Source organism: Hyaena hyaena, unplaced genomic scaffold, assembly GCF_003009895.1.
Source record: "Hyaena hyaena isolate Hyena2069 unplaced genomic scaffold, ASM300989v1 scaffold_44, whole genome shotgun sequence".
NCBI lineage: Eukaryota > Metazoa > Chordata > Mammalia > Carnivora > Hyaenidae > Hyaena > Hyaena hyaena.
Window position 1 is genome coordinate 4,141,758 of NW_024080676.1, and position 24,569 is coordinate 4,166,326.

The following is a 24,569-nucleotide window of genomic DNA, read 5'->3' on the forward strand; positions in this document are numbered from 1 at the left end:
TTTTATTTTAATCTGATGATCAATTGTATCTTCTGATTATGATCTCAGGCAGATCCATCTTTTCTAAACTTTGTTTTACAGAAGGTATTGTTTAAACAAAGTCCAATAGCACGTAAGAGTTCAATAGCACATCAAATAATGGTGAACCCAGAACGAATATTATTCACCATGCTCACACGGACAAGGAAGGAGGAAAGAAAATCAATAGCTTACCCAGAAACTCATGTTAATCATTAGAAACTAAAAATCTAATGTTGCCAGCAACCGCAAATAAAATTTCATCTCTTTTCTAATCTTTTCCATGGCTACTGGTCAAGGTACTAGAAAGGAGAGAAATGACTAAAGAAGAGGGAGAGAAAGGCAGACTACAGAAATCTCCATAGTCCATTCAAACCGTCATTCTATTTTCCCCCTTATCAGCCTGAAAAATATATACTGTGTGCACACTTCTTTGAATAAGTAACTATGGTTCTCCCCATCAGTAAATACTATCTGTAGCTAAATCCAGAGTGTGGTCCAATGACTTTGCGTAGGTGACTTCACATTTCCAGGGTCCAATTGGGGAATGTGCCAAAGATTTCTAAAATCATAAGTTTAAAATTCCAATGATTCCAAGAAAAGCAATTACCCATAGCAACATAAATTGAAGATGATAGGATACCATTTAAATCAATGAATAGTGCAGATGTGAAATCACTGAACAATTATTTACTGAGTGCTTGCCACGTCCAATAATTGCATTTGTAGTTGAGGATACAGCTTTTAACAAGACAGGTTCCCTGCCCTACTGGACCTCAGAGCCTAAAGGGAAAGACGGACACTGAACAATTAATTATAATAAAGTAGGGAGCTATGGAACATATAACAGAGGAAGCTATCCAACTAGCCAACTACCAAATTCTTACCTCTAAAACTAATATACAAACATTTTTTATCAAAATCCAACCTTTCCAAAAACAAACTCATGCCACCCAAAGCTACCCTTTCATCTTTGTTTTTCTAATGGTATCACCATTTATTCACACATGGAAACTCAGACCCCAAGTCTCTCTGTATTCCAAAAACGCACGGACTTATCTACTCTTACCTAAAGCATCTACATCTTCCTTTTGATTCATACCACCGGCATCCTAGGAGTTACATTTAATCACCTCATCTTCAAATATAATAAATGTCTCAACATTCATATAAAACATCATTGAGGTCATTAAGGAAATAACAAACTATCTTACTTTTTGAATACGTGAGACATGTACCAAGCACAGTGTTAGGTGTCAAGGACACACAGTTGACCCTTGAACAATACAGGGTTAGGGTCACCAACCCAACCACGCAGTCGATCCATATGTAACTTTTGACTATCCCAAAACTTAACTGCTATTGGCCTTGTTGATCAGAAGCCTTACCAACAACATAAACAATCGATTAACACATCTTGTATGTTATATGTATTATATATTGTATTCTTACAATAAAGTAAGCTAGGGAAGAAAAAAGGTTAAAATTGTAAGGAAAAGAAAAATAAATTCATCATACTTCACTGTATTTATGGGAAAAAAAAAATCTGCATGTAAGCAGACCTACGCAGTTGAAGCCTGTGTTGTCCAAGGGTAAACGTACAGATAAATAAAATACTGTCCTTTCCTTTAAGAAGTTCACAACCTATAGTGGACCCAGACAAGTAAATGATTGATGATGAAGAAATAAGCGTTAAAATTAAGGTAATAAAGGGCCATTACAGCAACAATAAAGGAATCATTAATTCTGCTTTGGCAGAGAAGAAAATTCTCTAACAATACAGAAAATCATAAGCTGTTTCAAGTGAATTCAGAAAAACGACTATAGATAATCTTCACATATGAAGGAAGGAAGGAAAGGTCTGAAAACATTCATACATCCCCATTTCAGCTGACAAAGCTATGTACGCCACCACTCTTCCATCAGATGCTTCATGGTCACACAGCACTAATCAATCAAGGCACTCCTTTACAGAGATGGTCATAGGATAAGAATTCTCAAAACAGTGCACTACTGTGCACTACTGTGCACAACTGACCAAAGCTGGTATCAGAATTGAAACCTGCTCGCTAGAAAGTGCTTTCTGCTCACAGAAAGTATTTAATAAGTACAATGGGAAAACAATGAAAAAAAAAACCTGAAAAAATGCTGAAATGTAAAGTTCATTAGCAGCTTACTAAAAAAAAGTTTGAAGTGTGCATACCGACTGATAAATGCACTGATTGCAATAGTACCCTTTTAGAGAAAAAGGGGAGGTGACAAAGTACACATATATTTAAGATTAGAATGCCAAACAAGAGGACCTATCGATGAGGACCTTGTCATTAATCCTGCTGAGTCCACAGAAATGTTTAAATGTTACTCGTGAAAATGAGCACAAAAATATTTTTCTATAAATTCCAATATTCATTATTCCTTTAAAAAAAGACAAAAATTAGAACTTAAATACTTATTTAAAAAGGGCATTCTTTTCATACAAACTGAAACATAAAATAACTGAAGGGTCGCAGTGTGTGTTAAATGACATATTCCAAAGTCACTTATTTTAATCATTCATGAAACCTGAAAGGGGCAGTACAGTTGTGGCTACATGATAGAAACTGCATTGTAACAAAATGTACACCATTCCGTAACCCTTCTGGGAAGAGGAGTGAAATATTAGAAATATATACGCATGCATAATATATGCACATCTTCACACATACACATATACACACACATACAAGGGGGTGGTTAGGCTGAAGATTAAGGCAAAAATGCTTCCTTTGCTTTATATCACTCCTTATGCAGACCATGGTCAATATAAGGAACTTAACTAAAATGTTACTTTTCTTTGCAATCCTTGATTACCCCTGAGAGTAAGTGCTCCCAAGACAAGGTCAAGACAAGAATTCTTTTTCAAGAGAGAAAACGTGTCTTAAAAATGTCTTGAAATTAGAAAATATCAAAAGACTTCACACAATGTGTTTTTAAGAGAAAACAAACCTCTCCTTTCCCTAAAGCTGCTGAGAAAGTCCCTGAGCTCCACCACTCTGTGGGCAGAAGGCAACAGAGGGAAGGCTCTTATCTCTACCCTGGCCAAAAGGCTAACCGAATTCACTTTCAAAACATTCCATGAAGTCCTAGCAAGCTCGTTTTAAATCCTTTCCTTGGAAAAACTATGAGTAGGCCAATGACACTAAGAAAGACAAGAGATTTGCAACTTACCTGCTGACTGTAACCAGGAGGGGGACAAAAAGCAAGGAAGCATAGCAAGGGACCAGGGGATCCCCGAGCATGGCAGTAGTAGCTCCTTCCAGGAGGCCTTCCTGGGAAGTAGCCAAGTGAGAGGAGGCCAATCCAGACCACCTGCATCCTTCTTCACCTCACCGTTCTACTCACTCTGGAGTTCTCAGAAGAGTTTCGGTTATACTAAATTTCTGAGCTGTCTCCTCCAGCCCAAATGGTTCATAATATTGTCTTCCCTTCCTTTCCTTCTCCACCTTGAGTCTTATGCCATTCCCCCAAATCTATAATGCCCTCCTTCTCTCCACTTAGCCAATTTGTACTTATCCTTCAAAACTACTCAAATCCTCCTTTCTCAAACACTCCAATCCTCAGTTAAGCCTTAACAGATCAATCCCTAACGTGATCTCACCATCTTTTCTGATTGTATTATTAGCTAACACGTATTAAGCACAGGCTCTGTGCTAGGTATACTAAGGTCTTCATATGAATATTTAATCCTCTCAAAAATTTATTAACACAGGTCTTATTATTCTCCATTTTAAAAAAATTTTTTTACTGTTTTTTAAAAAAAATATTTTTATTTATTTCTAGGAGAGAGAGAGAGAGAGACAGCGTGAGCAGGGGAGGGTCAGAGAGAGAGGGAGTGACAGACTCTGAAACACGCTCCAGGCTCTGAGCTGGCAGTCAGCACAGAGCCCGACGCGGGGCTCGAACCCACGAACCGCGAGATCACGACCTAAGCGAAAGTCGGACGCTTAACCGACTAAGCCACCCAGGCGCCCCTCTACTGTTTATTTTTGAGAGAGAGAGAGAGAGAGAGAGAGAGAGAGAGAGAGAGAGAATCCGAAGCAGGCTCCAGCCTCTAAGCTATCAGCACAGAGCCTGATGTGGGGCTCAAACCCACAAACCTTAAGATCTTGCCTGAGCCAATGTCAGATGCCCAACTGACTGACCCACAAAGATGCCCCTATTTTCCCCATTTTACACAATAAAACAAACTAAAGAACAAAGATGTTAAATAATTTGTCCAAGTTAATTGTTGTACAGCTGTACAAAGCAACTAAAGACAGTTACTGAATACTGAACAACTTTTCCATTTGAACCTTTAATCTGCCTTAAAGAAAAAAAACCTTCCTAAGAAGCTACTTGTGTTCTAATTTCTAAAGACCTGACCTTTATTCTCAAGATGTCACCAAAGTTAGGCCTTTCTTATTTAAGTACTGTTTATGTGCTGGGAAAGGGGAGTCATAGAAGTTTCTCTCCTTGATAGAGATCAGGAATTAATTTTTCGCAGGAGGAACACTTTAGGAGATAGTGTTACTGATGTACTCATTTAAAACTGAATAAAGAAATTGGAATTTTGGGGCACCTGGGTGGCTCAGTTGGTTAAGCATCTGACTTCAGCTCAGGTCATGATTTTTTAGTTCCTGAGTTCGAGGCCCATGTCAGGCTCTGTGCTGACAGCTCAGAGCCTGAAGCCCGCTTCGGATTCTGTGTCTCCCTCTCTGCCCCTCCCCTGCTCACATTCTGTCTTTCTCTCTCTCAAAAATAAAATAAACATTAAAAAAAAAAAGAAATGAGAATTTACATATACAGGCAAAGGACTAAGGAATCAGAATATGCACCCATGGGATGAGGTAATATATACGTGTTTACGTTTTTTTTCCTTTTGTTTTAGATTGAAGTAGAGATTTATTTGGTACTTTTTGGGGGGGGGGAGATTTCTTCCACTCTTCATATAAATATATTATTTTAAAGCGATGCACATTCAAGAACAGGAATCTGAGTATGACCCACGCCCAGATAAAATTAATGAAAACATAAATTTTGCACCATTCTTCCCCTAAATTCACTTAAGTGCCTTAAGTGAAGAAATTTTGAAGAAGAATCTGAGAAGAAATTTTAGTTGAGCCAACTAAGTGCCAAATTTCTGAGATGGAGTATTCTAGTAATGTATTTCATTGAGTTTGTATGTATGTTATGCACACTCTTTATTATACATATGTATAATATATGCATATTATACATGTTTGCTTTAAAATACGTATCAGAGTGGGGTGCCTGGCTGGCTCAGTCGGAAAAGCATGCGACCCTTGATCTCAGGGTCATGAGTTCGAGCCCCACACTGGATACAGAGATTACTTAAATTAAAAAAAAATTTTTTTTTAATTTAAAATACAGATCTGAGAAAGCAAAATCTAGTTCTGAAAGTGTTTCAGAAATCAGAATTTTGATGCCCTTTTTTTAAAAACACATACATCAGATTTTTCATATAAATATAATTATAAAATATAGAAATATATTTTTAGACAATCTCCTGAGATAACTGTGCTCCCTTCTCCCTCTCTCTTAAAATAGCTTTGTACCTAAATAAACTTTTAGTCTACCATAGAGTACAGCTGAAAATAGGACAACGAATCATGGCATTTCCTAAAACTAGACCTATATTAAAGCACTCACTAATTCACCTGTAGTAAAGAGTTTATTCTCTTCATAAATCTTCAAAAGTTTTAGGAGTTCCCATACTCCCAACAGAGACAAAGAAGAGAGGCCGCTATTTGCCAAAGGAAACAAACAATTTCTGAAATCACTCCATGTTGTACTAAGTGTTTATAGCAGAGGCTGAGTGTAGGCTACCTTAGGCACAGATCAGGCCCCTCTAATATCACCTACCAGAGGTCAATGGGCCACAAAGAAATGGGATTTTAGCTTAGTTAGAGCCCGTAAATCAAAACAGGCATCCCAAAGACTGCATTCTAAACCAACAATCGTCTGGATTCGTTCACTGTGCTTTAAGCAATAGGGTTTCATGCTTCCAACACTGCATATTCCTGTCTCTATCAGCTCCCTAATCACTCAAGTCACTCAACAAGCACTGATTAAATAGCACTGTGCCAAGCACAGAGCCTGGGTATGAACACAACAAACAAACATACACCTGACTTTGTGATCTTGAGGAAACAGAACCCATAAAACTTCAAGGCTATAGTATAAACCATAAAATGCATTAAGATTCTTGTGCCCTTGATTATTAGTTTTTGGTGCTGACATCCTTACATAGTATTACTGTGGAAATTTTACTTACAAGATAGGTAGAAAAAGCAAGGACTAGAGAGTCACTAAGGCCTGCTCAGGCCTTAGGAAAATGAGTGTGTGGCATTAAATGGTCTCAAGTCTTTCCAGTTCTAAAATTCTGGTTGACACTCTGAAATCTTTTTAACGGAGTCGTCTGGAATCTTGGGAGACATGGTACTCTAACTATAGACCTTTCCTAGTCCTCTGAGTTTCAGAAAACCAAGTAAGAATAAACTACACCTTATACATCTTTCACTCACTCTGAAAAGTCCTTAATCTTTCAATCACATATTAAGTGCCTTTCATGAAAGTGTTCTTCAATTTTTTATTCCAAACACTATGCCCTGCATATACGATTTGACTTTAGAAAATTGAAAGTATATATTCTAGATGTGTATATACTCTAGAAGTGAACAAGTGCATTTCCTTCTCATTATTCTTATGAGAATATTAAAAGAGCTCTGCATAAATAAGCACTTAAAAAATAACATTACAAATAGGTGAATCCTAACTGAGTAGGTAAAATAAGAGAAATAAGGGGACTTTGTGAAACTATATAAACTAGTTATCCCTTCCTAAGACCAGCTGTATAACTAGTGGAGCTCAGTACAAAATAAAAATGCAGGTCTCCTTGTTCAAAACTTATTAAGGGGTGCCTGGCTGGCTCAGCTGGTAAAAACATGTGACTCTTGATCTGAGGTTGTGAGTTTGAGCCCTATGCTGGATGCAGAGATTACTTTTTAAAAAATTATCAAAAACTTCTAGATAGCGGGGCACCTGGGTAGCTCCGTCAGGTAAACATCCAACTCTTGATTTCAGGTCAGGTCATGATCTCACGGTTTTTGAGTTTAAGCCCCACATCAGGCTCTGGGCTGACAGGGAAGAGCTTGCTTGGGATTCTCTCTCCCTCTCTCTCCGCCTCTCCCGTCCATGTGTGCATGCATGCATGTGTGCGTGCGTGTGCGTGTGCGTTGGCGCTTTCTCTGTCTCTATTAAAAATAAATAGGGGCACCTGGATGGCTCAGTTGGTTGAGCGTCTGACTTCAGCTGAGGTCATGATCTCACAGTTCGTGAGTTTGGGCCCCATGTTGGGCTCTGTGCTGACAGCTCAGAACCTGAAGCCTGCTTCAGATTCCCTCTTCCACTCATGTGGGCGCACGTGCGTGCTCTCTTTCTCTCTCAAAAATAAAAAATAAACTTTAATAAAAATAAACATTTAGAGTTTTTTTTTCATTTTTAAAAAATATTTATTCATTTATTTTGAGAGCAAGAACATGCCTGAGCAGGGGAAGAGCAGAGAGAGGGAGAGAGAGAATCCCAAACAGGCTCCAAGTTCTCAGTGCAGAGCCAGACATGGGGCTCAATCCCACGGACTGTGAGCTCATGATCTGAGCCAAAATCAAGAGTCGAGAATGCTCAACCAACCCAGGCACCCAGGTGCCCCAAATATTTTTTAGAAATTTCTGGATAGTGGGGCGCCTTGGTGGCTCAGTCGGTTAAGCATCTGACTTCGGTTCAGGTCATGATCTCACAGTTCGTGGGTTCGAGCCCCACGATGGGCTCTGTGCTGACAGCTAGCTCAGAGTCTGGAGCTTGTTTCAGATTATGTGTCTCCCTCTCTCTCTGACTCTTCCTGCTCACCCTGTCTCTGTCTCTTTCTCTCAAAAATAAATAAAACATTTAAAAAAGAAAAGAAAAGAAAAAATTTTTGGATAGTAACAGCAGAACATAAAAGCAAGCACAGTACCCACATGCTTGCAAATATTATGTGACTGCACAGGTCAAATGTCCATTAAGTGGACCCTATCTCTCTCTAATGCTAACCAAACATTTTCTCAGTAACAACTCACTATGGAGTCAGACTTACACAAAAATTTCTTTAAGCAGTTAAAACTACTATCAATACAGATAACTACTCAATACCAAGTGTCTGTCCTAGTTTTAGGATAAAAGGCTGCAGAACACACATCCCGTGATAGTGTAGAAGACAATTTAGACTGCCTGAGCTCAAATCCTACCTCTATACCCACTGGCTGTGTGGTCTGAGACAAGTAACTTAAACTCTCTGGTGCTGGTTTACTCATCTATAAAAAGGGTATAATATTATCCTCACAAGATTATTAACATATATTTAAAATAAGAGTTAATATACATAACATACTTAAAATAGTGCCTCACACATTGTTGCCACAAAAGTCCTATTAGTTATTTTTCCTACCTGAAAACTGTCATCCCAGAAAGTTAACCTAAAGGGCAAACTTTAATTTCTGGAAATTACTCTTTAATTAATAATTCAATCCCTCAAGTCTTTATTACACACCTACTCGGCAACCTTCCCTTGGCAATTTTTCTCCTCTTCCAATATCATTTTCTCTTCACTACCTACTTCTGCCTTCTCGATGGGACAAAAAATTCACTTGACTCTAACTTTTTCAGTATTTTTTTCTGATTAAGGTGAATGCCCAGTTTTCAAGAAATATTTTCAAGAAACTTAGGAAAAGTAAAAATTCTGGCTAACAGCCAAAAAAAAAGACAGTTATTTAAATTCTACACTTATAGCTAGATGTTAGTTTTCCTATCATCATTTTGCTTTTTAAATAATGTGTATTAATTCAGTGTAGACATGAATAAAATGAAGTGGATTCTAAATTTTTTTGTCCAGCAATTACCTCATACACACGATGTCCTCTCAAAAACCTTTTCTCATATATTTTATATTCAATTACTGGTATAAAAAACTGAAATGTTCCCAGAAACACAATTTCAATGAAACTTGTATTTACATTTTAAATCTGTAAATCAAACTCAGGCCTTTTTATATAGTTCCAGTTTGTGAAATTTTAATTAATAGTTTTCCCTATTTATAGCAGTTTATATAAAACATAAGATCAAAAAGGAGGATACAAATCTTGCACTGTGGAGCTACAGTTGAGAGAGACTTCTGAGTTTTTATTTGGTAACTTTCCTTATGTGTTCAAAAATTGGAAAAATATTAGTGACAACACAATTGACTAAAAGGATACCACTGCAAATGAACAGTTCTTACGCTTCAGTATGTTACCTGACAGAGAAAATGACTGGAAAGTTTTTTAATTTAAATGTTTAAACTGTGAACAAAATTGTCTTAAGGTGAAGTCACAAATATATAGCACAAAAACATGTCAATGCTTTCAGATTTGTCTCTTAAAAAAAAAAAAGGACGTTTCCGGCAGTGACTGAAGGTAAACTAGCCAAAAGCTTAGAGCTTTCATTAGCTAAATTAAAAGCTCAGCCACCCCACGAACTAGAGAAAGAAGTGTGGTTAATTACAAATAAAATCTAAAGGACGGTCCACTGAATATTCACTTCCTCGCTTATCAGAAATGACAAGAGACTCCCCCAAATCTTTCAGATTTAGTACATACACAACCTCTCACGCAAAATCACGTCATTACGGAGTTACAGAATATAAAAAAGAAAAATTACTCGCTAAGCAAATTTCTATTTACAAGACTTCCCTGCCTGGCTCACAGCAACCAATCTGAAAACCACCGAGGTACAGCCCTAAGTGAAAGTCATTTTTAGAATCGTTAACATTCACGCTTTGATGTGAAAAAGCCAGTTAAATAAACAGCCAACCAATTATAAGGCCAATGCAAACGGGACGATGCCCGGGAAGAATGGGAAACTCTAGACCCGTACGGCCAGAAGCTGCCTGGAGACCACTGGGATGGGAGCCTCCTCCAGGGACGAGAAGGGTGAGCACAAAGTTACAAGAAAGGCCCAGAACCGAGTGCGTGCAGACTAAGTGCACGCGTGTACACGTGTAACCCGCTCTTCAACCCCAAGTTTATCAATGCTGTCCCCACGCCAGGGTTTTAATCCGGTTTGGGCAGGAGAGAAAATAAAGGCTGGTGAGGACCATAAAAGTGGTGGATATTTCCTGGTTAGTGTATGACGGGTAATCGTGATGCATCCATCTTCCGCTGTGTCGTAGACCCCAGCAGCCAGAGCGCAGCTCCCTTCCCCGGGGGCACCAGCCCCGCGGCCCGCGGCCCCTCGCTGGGGAAGTGAGCGCCGACCCTCACCGGGCTCCCTCCCGGGCCCCCAGACCCCGGAGCCCGGCGCCATTTAGGTGTGGGCAGGGGAAGGAGGCCCAGGCACTCGGGAGCGGAGTCCTGCCCGGGAAGCTCACACAAACGCCTCCTCCCAGCTCCCGGGGTTCCTGCTCCGCCAGGCCCAACCGGAAGGCGCCCTCGGCGGCCGCGGGGCTCCGCCGGGCCGCGCAGCCCTCCAGGCCGCGCCGAGCCGGACGGGGCGGCGGGCCGAGCGCGACAGCGCCGGCCGCGGGCCCCCTCTCACCGTGTGCTCGTGCTCGTCCGCCCGGGCCCGGGGCAGCAGCAGCAGCAGCAACAGCGCGGCGGCCGCCGCCACGCCGGGAGCGCCCGGCAGCGGCCTCATCCTCCGCGCTCCCACCGGCCCGGCGCCGGCCCACCGACTCCTCCTCCTCCTCCGCCGCCGCCGCCTCCGCCGCCTCCGCCGCGGCCGATTCGCATCCACGGGGCGCGGACAGACGCACGGGGCCCGGGCCCAGCCGCTGGCTCCTCCGCGCCGCCGCCGTCACCGCCCGCTCCCGAGCCTCCCCCGCCCCCCGGCGCCTCTCAGCCTCTTCCTCTGACTCAGCCACGTCATCCGGCCACCCCGGCACACGCCGGAAGTGCTCGCGTCGCGGGGCCGCAACCGCCGCCGGGAGCCCCACCCGGGAAGCGCGAGCCGCGGCCGCCGAGGGCCCTAACTCCGGTCGCCTCGCGCGCCGCGGGGTCGCCCGGCCCGCTCGGACCTCCGGGCCGGCCTCCGTTGGGCCTCGGCAGCGGCGGCGCGCACTCGCGGCCTCGGCCTGGCGCCCTCCCGGGTGCTTGACGCGCGCCTCGGGCCGCTCCGGGCGGCGTCCCGCGCGTCCCGGCGCTGGGAGTTGTGTGACCTTGGCCAAAACGATTTAAGTCTTCCTGGCCTCATTTTCTTCGGCAGTGAAATGGCGTGTGACCTGCAGCCCGTGGACCATGGGGGAATCAGTTAAGATCCCCCTTGCAGGCTTCCGTCCGCCGCCGTGAATGACTCACGCGCTTCTCTCATCCTCATCCCGGGGGATTGTTGGACAGGGGTGGATAAGTGTTTTAGAGTCACTTCTTATTCATCTGGCCCCTGCTATTTCGATCTTGTTGAGATTCTTGTTCATTTTTCTGTCCACTTATGTTGTTGGTCTCCCGTCCACAGACATAAACACCTCCTGGAATCTAAGCTCCTTTCCTAAGCAGGGAACCTGTGCGCTGCCATAGTTTCTGTGCCTAGAACAGTGCCAGACCTGTACAGTGGGAACTAAAAAATTGTTCGTCCTGGGAATATGGCTCCACCATCTCCACCATCTCTGAGCCAAAACCCTGGAACTTTAGTCGGATGGTGTCTATCTTTCAGCCATCAGCAGCCAACAAGTGGTAGCACTTGGCCTCTTAGAAATGTCTCAAAACTTTTTTTCCTCTTTCTTCTGCCAATAACAGCCAATCGCCGTCTCACTCCATAGTGCAACAGCCTGACAGGATCCCTGCCACCAATCTTCCCTCCCTGTTCATCCTCCCCAACACGTGCCAGAGTGATCTTTCTAAAAAGAACCCTGATTCTATCACTCTTGTTTAAAACACTCCTTAAATATTGTCAAGTAAATCATGGACTCAGAGCTAAAATTTTCAACGGCCAGGCACTATTCTGAGCGCTTTACACATGTTGACTCTTTTAATCCTCACCAAAACCTTATGCAAAAGGCACTCTGGGTGTGTTCATTTTACAGGCATGATAACTGAAGCCCAGAGAGGTTAACTGGCTTGCTGAAAGAGCAGCCACAAGCAGTTTTGTTCCAGAATCAGTCTCTCTTACTACTAGTTGACTTTCATCTGTACAACCATTTCTAGAACTGAAATAGACTGTTTGTACTGGCATGCAAGGATATTAAGAGGTACTTTTAAATTAAAAAAAAAAAAAGAACGATGCTCAGCATCCCTCCTCATCAGGGAAATACAAATCAAAACCACACTGAGATACCACCTCACGCCAGTCAGAGTGGCTAAAATGAGCAAATCAGAGAACTCTAGATGCTGGCGAGGATGTGGAGAAACGGGCACCCTCCTACACTGTTGGTGGGAATGTAAACTGGTGCAGCCCCTCTGGAAAACAGTGTGGAGGTTCCTCAGGAAACTAACAATAGAACTCCCCTAGGACCCAGCAATAGCACTGCTAGGAATTTACCCAAGGGATAAAGGAGTGCTGATGCATAGAAGCACATGTACCCCAATGTTCACAGCAGCACTCTCAACAATACTCAAACACTCAAACAATGGGAAGAGCCTAAGTGTCCATCAACAGACGAATGGATCAAGAAGATGGGGTTTATCTATACCGTGGAATACTACATGGCAATGAGAAAGCATGAAATCTGGCCATGTGTAGCAACATGGATGGACCTTGAGGGTGTTATGCTGAGCGAAATAAGTCAGGCAGAGAAGGACAAATAACATATGTATGCACGTATAGGAGGATTAGGAGGAACTTGACGGAGGAAAAAGGGGGAGAAGAAGGGAGGAAATGGTGGGGGAAAGGGAGAGAGGCAAACCATGAGAGACTCTTGAATGCTGACAAAAACTGAGGACTGATGGATGTGGGGGGGAGGGAGGGATGGGCATGGAGGAGGGCACTTGTGGGGATGAGCACTGGGTGTTATGTGGAAACTAATTTGACAATAAACTATTTGTAAAAATAAATAAATAAATAAATTTTTTAAAAAAGGCTGACAAAATAGAATATAATCCCATTTTAAACGGTACTGTATGTCTACCTGCAGAAAACAATCTGAAAGATAGTGACTCAAACCATTAATACCAGATTAAGTTTCTTCTTTGTTCATGCCTGTAAATATTTGGATGGTTTTTTACAATGGCCATGTGCTACATATGTAATCGGGGGAAAGACTCTTGCTAAAGGAGAGTCCTGTCAACACGCAGCTACGCAACCAGACTCCAGGTTATCAGATACCGACTTGACCTCCTACCAATCACTGTGCTCTGGCTTCGTTTCTATATTGCTCAAATATACCATGTTTTTTATATTTGCACCTTTGCCTAGAATGCAAATAAGTGGACAACCATTAGATATTCTCCTTCCAGGCTAAGTGAATTATCACCTCTTCAGTGAACCCTTTCATGACACCCTAGGGAAATTGAACACCGCTTCTTGGGGACTCCAAAAGCATTTGGCATGTTATGTCATAGTTAACATCTTTCATCTCCTCTTCTGTAATACATTCTGACCTTTTCTGATGGCAAGGACTATCATTTTTTCATCTCTGTATCTGTCCCAGCTGCTGGAATAGTGTTTGTCACATTATATACATTCAAACTATTTGCTGAATGAACGGATGAAGGCATTAATAAGTGAAAAGCCAAATAGCATAGAGGATTTACACAATATTTTCTGGCCAGTCTAAGAGACATCACAAGGTAGTACATGATTAATTGCTGAATGAATCCTACACCAGTAATTGCTATAGAAATTGGAGGAGACGTCTTATACATCTTTGTATATCCCCTACAGCACCTAGCGCAGTGACTTGCTCATAGTGAAAGCTCAGTAAATGCTCCGTGAATGAATAATCACTGCTTTTGAATCAAGTGATGATGTGCAATTGAAGAACAAGCAGTCTAAGTGTTGAATTAAGATGGATGAGTAGTTTCTTGCTTAAACATCCATCACCAGCCTACACAGATTTGAGGCAGCAAGCATTTGCTAGGTGCTGTGGGGAGCACTGGGTTGGCAGTTGCTTCCGGGTGGGGAGGACACACAAAAAAAGTAAAAGCATTCATTTAGAGAGTGTAGACTTAAAACCAGAAAATTACACACACAACAGAGAACAGAGTACAAAAAGAGAACTGCACAAAATGTGACCAACTGTGCAAATGTTCAAGAGGCAATAGGAACAATGGGCAAGTAGAAAAGAGGAAACCCTATTTTGGTGGAGTATTTGGGAAAGTTTAATGGAGGGAAGAGCATGTAGGGTCATTAATTCAACAACCATTTATCAAGCGTCTACTATGTGCCAGGAATTCCAAGAGGTACTAGGAAATGATGATGATAAATGGCTTTAGGTGATAGAAGTCTGATGATAGGTATAGGAAGAAGTAATAAGAGTTAATTAATAGGCTAAGGGGAAAGGACTGTAGCTTCAAATATCTTTGGAAAATGAGGACCTCAAGGCTAAAAAAATAGAATTCAGGGGCATCATCAAAATCAGAGCTGTTCTGGCAGACTGCGGAGTGAAAAACATTGATGTATCTTATTTCATCAGGTTCTTCATCTTGATTAATGACCTCATTCCCTGACACCAAAGGGAATGGGAGAAAACATGCTAGTGAAAGGAAACACCCCCCCCCCCCCGTGGCTATATGGCCTTTTTTGTGGTAGTCCTAATAAGACTCAGTTGGTGAAAGGGCTTATGACTAGTAAATAATCCAGAAACCCACAATTTCCATCTTTTATTCTCATTCTTGATTAACATGATCTTCAAAAGTCTTGCTCTATAAATAATATATCTTCTGATTTCCAACCTCAGCTACTGCTAGAGAAGGTAATTGAAAGGATCTGACCACCAATTGGTCCTTGAGCTGGACCCTGGCAATCAGAGAGCCTCACCCCCTTCCCTGTCTTTGGAATATATACTCTGCCCACCATTCCCAAAGTGGGAGCTATTCTAAGGACATAGCCTTGAGTGAGTAAGATGTTGTTGAGATCATCTGGACAGTATATGTGACGGTACCCAGTTAAGGCCTCTCTATGTGAACTTTTAAGATTCTGGTGGGCAGATGCGGAAGATCTACTTGCCTTATGACCGCTCAACACAAACCTTGTATGCAAATTTCCTTGCTTATTAAAACTGCTACCCTATCAATCTGGAGTGGGCTGCCTCTTTCTTTACTCTCCTTGCCTTCTGTGTACAAGGGCCAGTTTCAGATCACCTTTTCTTTGAAATTGTATTCCTTCTTTCTACTTTGTAATGTTGCTCTTCCCAGTACTTACTTCTGGGTTGGGGCAGTCCTTCTATTGCTATTTATCACTTTGCACCTCTATCTTTTCTGTTCTTGCTTGAAATGTTTTAGTCACAGGAAAACTTTATGATTGTTCTAAGTTCTCTCTTCAAGAAGCAATCACTTAAAACATTTGGTTCTCAGACTCAAATGAGTCGGTATTAATACTTCCTCAGCCAACCAGCTGCAAAGCCACACACCATTCTTTGACAGAGGAGCACAGAAAACCATCTTATTTCCTGGTGCATATGGGACAGGGATCTAAAAAATCCCAACTATTGAGGTGATACAGGATGAAATAAAACCTCTCTTTTTTAGCAACAAAGCCAGAAAAATGGAGGGAAGAATAGGTATTCAGCTTGACTTGTAAAACTACTCACCGAAGTAATTTACATACTATCACTTTGCCTACTTATGGCAAAGCATTAAGGTTTATTCACATCATTAAATATGTCAAGTTAAATGATTTGCTTGCAACACCAGCCTCTTGTTCATAATCTCTCAGTCTTCATGCTTTGCTTCTTATACTGTTGAGTTATCTACTCTCAGGTTTTAATACAAGATGAAGGAAGAATACTAGCCTAGGAACTGGAGGGCAATGTACCTTGTACAGTTAGAAGGAAAGGCAATGGCAGTGAATTTGACTAATAGCTTCACTTTCTATTGAACCAGCTCATAAAATCTTGGGGAAGGACGGGGATGCGTTGCCTCCCAAAGCATCACACAGAGAAATTTTTAACAGTCTGTTTGGTACCTAGTTACAATCTGGTTTTGGATCCTCACTGTATTGAAATTCATGGTTTTGTTACATAACATATTCCTAAAAATGTGTATAAATGTTGAGTATGTGGAAGTTGAATAAATTCATGTCATAATGGGTAGTGCTGTTTCTAAAGAATGCAGAATTTCACATCATCATTAAAGACATTCTTTGATAACATGGAGCAGACCAGATGTGCAATGAACTCTGGACCATTTCCACCCATGTCTCAAGTGTGTCACATTTATCAGACCCAAGTTTCTAATCAGCACTTTCAATTTTATATTTTCCATTACTTTCACAGAAGAACAAAATGTAATAAAATATCCCAATATTGCACAGTGATGTGCATACAAAGATGCTAACACCATTAGCTGGCAGTAAGTTTTGCCATGTTATTGATCTAAATGCTTATTAAAGAATGTATAAAAATCTAAATTCGGCAATCCCAAGAGAGGGCTTAGAGATATTGAATATAAAAAAGTACAGCTTTCATCAAAACCAAATGTGCTTAAGAAACCATCTATAAATAAGAGAAAGGACAGCAATACCAACATTATAATTTCTTGTTCTCCTTTGATCCTGCATTACCCTCTTTCTCCCAAATAAGTGACAAGAAGAGTAAAGAGACCACAGCAGAATGGCTACTATGTGCCAGGCATTGTGGTAGGTGATTTGCACAAATCTTCTCTTACTGGCCATGGCCAATAGTGTATTATATGTCAGAAAAAAGACCCACGACCTAGAAGCTATTAACTTCAATAAGAGTCCTTGTTTCCTGGACTGATGAATGAAATTGAAACAGAACCTCAGATCATTAGAAAAGGACACGATAAAACTGTATTTAAATAGATCATTAATAGTGTGGCTTGTATATATCTGTGTGGGATAGAGAATACATTTCACGAAAAATCACCAGATTTCTGATATTTTTTAAAGAAATGTGTCTGATACTAATTTTACTGTGTGTTTAAGTATCAATTAAGGATCTGTGCTTTGAAGGTAGATTTCTGTGCCAATGACTCAAAATTAATCACATATTAATGACATATGACAATTATGACATAATAATGGCTCTATAATCTCTGCAACATTTCCCAAGCCTACTGGTAATAATACATTTATAAGGAAATAGATAACTTTCTATTTTACACTCCTCCTTTCTCTTCTAACCCCTTGGCAGAGAAAAAGTCAAGGATCCTTCTCTCTCCTTATGACCAGAACCTGTAAGATCTATAAAGACTGCAGAACAATAAATGGGGTCCATGGTATCCCAAGCTTCTGGTTCCCAACCCTTTATAGATGTTCCTTGGTAACATCACTATTTTGAAAGCATAGTGAGGTATAAGTGCCCAGATTGGAAAAAAAACAAAAACAAAAACAAAAACAAAAACCAAACTTGATAGTCCCATGCCCGGGAGATATGGAGGAAGGACATTTCTGGAAGGTCAACATTCAGTGACTGAATTTCTACATGCGGGCATTTCTTGAGGGAGAGTGACTGGCTACCTAGAGATGGTTCCAGACTTCTGTGGAACCTCAGATTTGTATTCCACATACAAGGAATTAGGACTAACCCCTCGCTAAAGTCTTTTTCAGTTTGTTCTGTGTGACCAGCTCCAACATTTAAACACCCTCCTGTATCTACAGAAAAGTTGAAGAACCATTTAAAAGTCAGGACATATCTTCTTACTGGAATACTTTAAGTCTTAAATCATAACCACTTCTAGAAGTTACGCTGGACTAGCAAATAAGTAAGGCCTAATATAAGTGCATTTTAGTAAAATCACTCATAAAGTACATTTCTGATCAATCTTTTCAGGCTTCTGACGTGCCAAATTAGAGGTAAGTAGTCCCATTAAGTCTTTCTCCTTTTGGTAAACAAGGATATGGATCAATATACTTGGTGATGGTGAATAAAGGCCTCAGTTCTTCACTTCTTCAGGCCTTAGTCATATCCTCTTCAAGGAAAGCCCAAACCAGCAGGGCTTCCACAGTATCAGCCATGAGAGCAGGTCTTAAGGTCAACAGTCATGCCATCATACTCAACACGAAGACATCATTAACAGGCTGAACTTGCAAGTCTCAAAGTCCTGAAGCAGAAAGGTTTTAGGAAGTGCAATCAGCGGCCTCTGGGTGGAACAGGTGGAGGAGGATGGAAGGTGTCCCTGGTTGGAGGCCTGAAATGAAAGATAAAACTATTTTAAAATGAATGTGATTAACTAGGTATCAGGTATCCATGGTTTGTTGCAAACTTGGTAAACTACACAAAGAAAACGTTCCTTAATTAATGAAACCATATGGACCTCAGGAGGATGCCAGCATCCACAGTGCCAGCTGGGGATCACAGCCCTAGCTCTGCACAGTAGAATCACCAGTGAACCTTTAAAAAATACCAGTTCCCAGGCTCTCTCCTAGACCCATTCCATCACAATCTCTAGAGGATAAGCCTCGAGCATCACAACTTTTTAATAGTGTCCCTCCCCCAATGAGTTATATTAACCACGGCTTTAATTTTCTGATGCTTTGACACCTGGAGGCTTGCGGATCCTGGAGGGAATGCCCCTCCCAAGGTAAACTAATTCCTAGAGATAGCAACTTGCTAATGAGCAGAGCTTTCATATGCAAACGAACCAATCCCAGCTTATACCACCAACTACTTCCTTCATGGGCTCTCACTTTTGGACCACTATCTATCTGCCCTAATCACTCCAGGACCAGGCACCAGACAACTAGGAACAACTAGGGACCTTTGCCCCAGAGCCTACTGAAATTATTCAAACTAGCCAATCCTAACTCTGCCAACCCTATCTTACTTGTACCCTCCTGCAGAAACCACAATAAAAGTTCTTGCCCACTTCACTGCCCACTCCACTGTTCTCCTACTCCACTGTCCTTCTCCTGACAGAGACCTGGTCTCCTCCCCAGTGAGCCCCCTGAGCCCCCATGGCATAATGTGCTCCCTCCTCTTGGGATCTATGAGTATGACAAACTATCTTCTCAAGAGCAGTTGTCTCCTGATCTGCTGACCTTGCCATATCTAAATAATAAAGCCTATATTTTAAGACACCAATGATTCAAATATGCAGCCAGGCAGGAGACATACTGTAGTAGGTGGTCCCTTGAGAAAGGAATTAAGAATTTCTGAAGTCTGCTTCTTACAACTATGCCTTTGTGGGATCGCTAAGTGTATTGTCCTAATTCCACATTTGCTTTCCTAGAAGCCCCCCTCCATGTTATTCTGGATGGGTTTTAAACAGTCCTAAATGCCATTCCAGATAGACCTGGGTGAGTCTATTTACAGAGAGGTTCACCAACTGTGGATGGTATTTCCACATGTGTGCTGTAAAACCAATATTTAATTCTCTTGGAAGCAAGTCAGTAAGTCAAGAAAGAGAGCTTTGTCAGGTGCTGTAATTGAACTGTGGTATCCTGGAGTTGCACAGTCAAAGACTGAATGAATCAATGATTAAATATTTACTAAATGTCTCTTGAATGCAAGTTTTACGTAGGTCAAGGAAATAACAAAGGAGCTGAGAAAAAGAGAGGCCGTCACGGGAACAAGATGGAGAAGCGAGTAGAAAAGAACCACCACAGACATCCTCAGGAGGTCCTGCTATGGCCCCTGGGAATAGACGGTTTTGTGTGGTTGTCTCTTTATCCAGAAAAAACAAATGAACAGTCTCCTTCCATCTCCCCATGTTGACCTATGAACCATGGGCTTATAGGAAACGTCTGAAGGCCAGTCAGCCTTACTTATTACCTGAGTACATTGAGGCTTCCTGGCTTCCTTCCTTCCTTCTTATTTTCCTTCCTCCCTCCTGCCCTCCCTCTCTTCCTTCCTATCCATCTCGCTCCATCTCAAAAAAACATTTATCTACTATGTGTATACTCCTGGGTATGGGATATAACAGCAAGTAAAATGGAAATGGATTCTGCCCTCAAAGTGCTGAGAATGTAATGGATAAAACAGACAACAGGAAAAATCAGTAAACAGTACTGTTTGGATAGGGGAAGTCCAGTACCTTTGGGAACACATAGCAAAGGCAATTATACACATATCTGAAGGACAAGTTCAACTTCTCCAAATGTGTTTTTCATCTGCCAAACAGAAGCACCTACAGATACTTACATTGGAGTGTTGTGTGTTGCCTGGAAATGACAATTAGTAAGTGGGTAGCACTGTTTCTGGCTTAGAGTAGGTACTGAAGAAGTAAAGCTAATAATTTTAATATTATGAATAAAGATATTTCCGACGTATGCCCCATGAGTCTTACAATTTCCCATCCACTGCAAAGATAGTCATGATTTCCTCCTGGACCTTCTTCCTCTCTCTGCTGCCCCATTCTGAAGTTGGGGAGGGTCTTGCAAGCAAACTATCTCTGCATTTCATTCTGATGAACAATCCCAACCAAGGATTGGAAGTCCCACCTCAGGGAAATGGATTTGTGATTACAGACATATCAGAACCATGGAAGTAAAGAATATTAAATCAGGCTCAAGGGGTGGTCTGTGGCGAAACAGCCTCTCCAGGACACTGAGAAGCTCGAATTGGAGACATGAGTGCCCACAGATACCTAAGAACTGGCTGCTTTCTCCTCCCTGTTGAAGGTAAGGTCTTGCTGCTGCTGAGTTCTGTTCAAGAACCTAGCAAGCTTGATGTTGATTAATGTTCTTTTAAAGTAGGACTGTGGGGCCCCTGGTGGCTCAACTGGTTAAGCATCCAACTCTTGATTTCAACTCAGGTTGTGATCTCATGGTTATAAGATCGAGCCCTGTGTTGGACTCTGTTAATAATGTGGAGGCTGCTTGGGATTCTCTCCTTCTCTCTCTGCCCCTCCCTCACTCGCACATGCTCTCTCTGTCTCTCAAATAAAAAATAAATATTAAAAAAACAAAGTAGGACTGTTATTATGCTTTTGTACAATATAACATTGTTGAAAATATTTTTTAACTTCTCTATTAGTAAATAGCCTCTGTCCCAAGTACCCTCACTCCCTGACTGCTCCAGCCCCTGCCAGGGACTCCGCAGACCTCTTCACAACTCTGCACCTACAGGATTAACTTCTGGCACTGCAGGAGGTCTCTGGAAGTGTGTTCTGATTACACAGGGCCTTGGCCACGTCTGAAAGGGGAATGCACAGACTGTCAGTGACTGACAAATCACTTGTAAATGGCAAAATATGTTTAAAAACAAAGCAGCAAAGGCTCAGTAAGATTTGGGATTTTGTTTTTGTTTTTTTAAATTTTGCTTTGTTTTAATCAATTGGCAGGATCTTACCTGTGAGGCATGTGACATTGTCAGCTGCCCACTCTATACGGACTAAATGCCCTGCAAGGGAAAAGCCATGCAGAGACATAATGCATCTGCTCCTGTTCTTCTCACCATTTGCTTTCCCTGACTTTGAAATACATTGGGAACTTAAAGGTGTGAAGCTTCTTTCCTCTAATCTATGAGCTACCTACACTGTGGCAGATGACCTGATGGCTAACTTTTTAAGAGATGGGTAGTCTAACACAAACAGTACCAATCTCTCCATCCATCCATGAACTCACCTACATGATATATATTTATTAAGTTCCTACTCTGTTCCAGCTACTATGCTAAGCCCTGGGGACAGTAGAAAAAACGTTTTAATCAAAAACAGTCCCTATTCTTTCGGGGGCATCCACTTGAGGAAACATATGTAAAGAGGGGTCATAACATGGAATGAATTCTAACAGAGGTATTTGGGGAGCCATAAGAAGGTTCATCATACAAACAGAGGAACTTCAGGGAAGGCTTCGTAGAAGAGGGGATGATGACTAGCCCAAAACCCTACAGGATGTGTAGGAATTTTCTAAGCAGAGATTGGAAGGGAGGAGGGAGGCTGCATTCCAGGCAACAGGAACAGATTGAGCAAAGACACAGTTCCAAATGGCCCAGCCTACTGGGAATCCTTAAGCAGTGGTGCATCAGTGAGTACAGGAGAGGCTGGGACTTGAGGCTAGACAGGGCCACAGCATGCTAAAAAATACAGCACTCAATGTGAAGGCTTTACACCAGGAAGTGACATCATCAGCAATTTCTGCTCTAAAGTGCAATGTGGCGCAGCGCAGAGGAGGGAGGTGAGTGTGGGTCCGCAAGGATGAAATGTAGGCACTGACAGATGGAGAGCCGGTGGATCTGAGAGCTGAAAGGGCAGCAGAATGGACAGAGTCTGGAGACACACTCTGTGGGAGCTGCCAGAGGGGCAGGGTTGGAGGATGATAGATACCTGGGTCAGGTTCTCCGCGAAGTGAGAGAACCGGGCCCTTATCTCAGGCCAGGAACTCACCAGAGGAAGGCAGTTTGGGACAGAGAATGACAGATGGAATGAATTCAGTTCTGCACGGGATGTTTGAGATATCTGTGGGGCCTCTGGGTCGAGGGCCCCGGCAGAGAGTAGGAAACAGAGGGCCGAGGTGGAAGTGGAGACTCGGGGTCCTCACTGGCAGCTCAAGCTCTGGGGAGCATGTAGAGTGAGCAGAGGAAGGGACCAGGATGGAGAGGGGGTGACAGGCATTGTTCCCCCAGCGCTGTTTGAGAGGGGGGTCAGGAGACATGGGCCAAAAAACAGTTGCTCATTCCCAGATCTGGAAGTGGAGAGCAGACCCCCAAGGTTGGCCTCCCCTCCTGTCTAACGGTGGGTTGAGCAGGGAAGCCATTCAGGAGACTGGCCTGCTTTATTATTCACTCAAACAGCTCCTCATTTTATTATGCAAATTGCATACTTACAAAACAATCACATATTTGCAAATCCTTCTTCACACCAAAAAGGCACCCAAATGCCATGCTCTATCAATTACAGATTTCCTTGCAAATACCATTTCTTTAGTAAAAAGGCTTTTCTTCCTTTTTGCTCCCATTTTTTATCACAAGCATGCTTCCAGACTCCTACCAGAATTCATCTGTTATCTCTGTTGCCACATTTAAATGTATCCCAATTTCTTTTTTTTTTTTTTTTAATGTTTTATTTATTTCTGAGAGAGAGACAGACAGACAGCGTGAGCAGGGGAGGGTCAGAGAAAGAGGGAGACAAAGAATCTGAGGCAGGCTCCAGGCTCTGAGCTAGCTGTCAGCACAGAACCCGACGCGGGGCTCAAACCCACGAACCGGGAGATGGTGACCTGAGCCGAAGTTGGACACTTAACCGACTGAGCGCCCAGGTGCCCCATAAATGCCTCCATTTCTATCCTTTAATTTCTGGAACCTGTTTCCCTGGCTGTTCTCTTTTTCTCTCCCGTTAATAGAATCCCACAGAGTCTCGCAGCTATAGTTTTCAGGAACAATCTTTTCATCTTGGTACAATTAGTTAACTCCCCCCAAACTCTTCAACCTCCAGGAATTACAGGTCTTAGGTCTTGGATCTCCTCCTACTGACACCATGACTTTCTTGGACAGGTATCACCAAATGACTAAGACCCTGGAGGCCTCAAGTCAGGTTTGCCACACAGGGTAAGTCTCAATCCGCCCAAGCCACCGTGTCTATATCTGCAAATTGGGATAATCCTAAATATCTAATTCTTAGAGTTGTAGATGTAGTTAAGAGAGATCATACATTCACTGTGTTTAACATAATATCTAGTAATATAGTAAGTGCTCAATACAGTTTAGCATTTATTGCTATAATCATACTCCGTAAACACCCCTCCCCAGTCACCAGCTGTATAATAATTTTGAAGCAACAGGACATGATGCCAATTTAGGTGACTGGACTAGATTATCACTACAGGTCCTTCTAGGATTAATATCCTCCTATGTGACCTCTAGTCTGTGCCAAGGAAACATGCCGGTGAACGTGACACCATTTGCAATCACAGGAGGTCTATGTCACAAGCGTCAGCATGTGAATGTTGCATCTTGCACACGCCAGGGTGGTAAGCAGCAAAGGGAGAAATGGAAAGATCCCTAGCACAGAGTCAGCTTCTCTTTCCAGAACACCAGAAAAAAAGCCTCATTGTTGCACTTTCTCAACAAATGGCACTGATGAGATTCATTTGAGTTAAAAGTTTCAATATGATATATAAAAAAAAAACCCAACCCTGGTTGAAAAAAAAGCTTCCACCTTTTAATCATTTTCCTCCCACATTATATTTTAGACATCAAAGAATAAACAACTAAAACAAACCTAGGCTTTCATTCCCAAGGCCCCTTTCTGTATGAGCAGGCAAGCGAGCTTGGACTGCTTTTTCTGTCCATGAGACCCTGAAAAGGTTCCTACCAGAGGCCTGAGTACTATTATAAACAAAGACAGACTTCGGAGCCCAGCAAACACTCTAAACTCCTTTGCCTAATGCCTATCTCCAAATCTCCATCTGCTCATTCTTGTCCTGAGTGAGAAAAATCACTCATTCTGTTGAGC

General features: G+C 42.0%; 2 protein-coding genes across 2 annotated transcripts in view; both read right to left on the minus strand.

Annotated features, from left to right (window-relative positions):
* The window catches only part of TM9SF3 (transmembrane 9 superfamily member 3), a 68,942-nt gene extending 58,108 nt beyond the window's left edge, over positions 1-10,834 (minus strand). The window contains exon 1 of the mRNA XM_039230183.1: positions 10,663-10,834. Coding sequence (XP_039086114.1) covers positions 10,663-10,761 — 99 coding nt within the window. The 5' untranslated portion in view covers positions 10,762-10,834. The remainder of the gene's footprint in view (positions 1-10,662) is intronic.
* Positions 10,835-14,861: 4,027 nt separating this feature from the next.
* The window catches only part of PIK3AP1 (phosphoinositide-3-kinase adaptor protein 1), a 123,891-nt gene continuing 114,183 nt past the window's right edge, over positions 14,862-24,569 (minus strand). Inside the window, exon 17 of the mRNA XM_039230220.1 lies at positions 14,862-18,365. Coding sequence (XP_039086151.1) covers positions 18,308-18,365 — 58 coding nt within the window. The 3' untranslated portion in view covers positions 14,862-18,307. The remainder of the gene's footprint in view (positions 18,366-24,569) is intronic.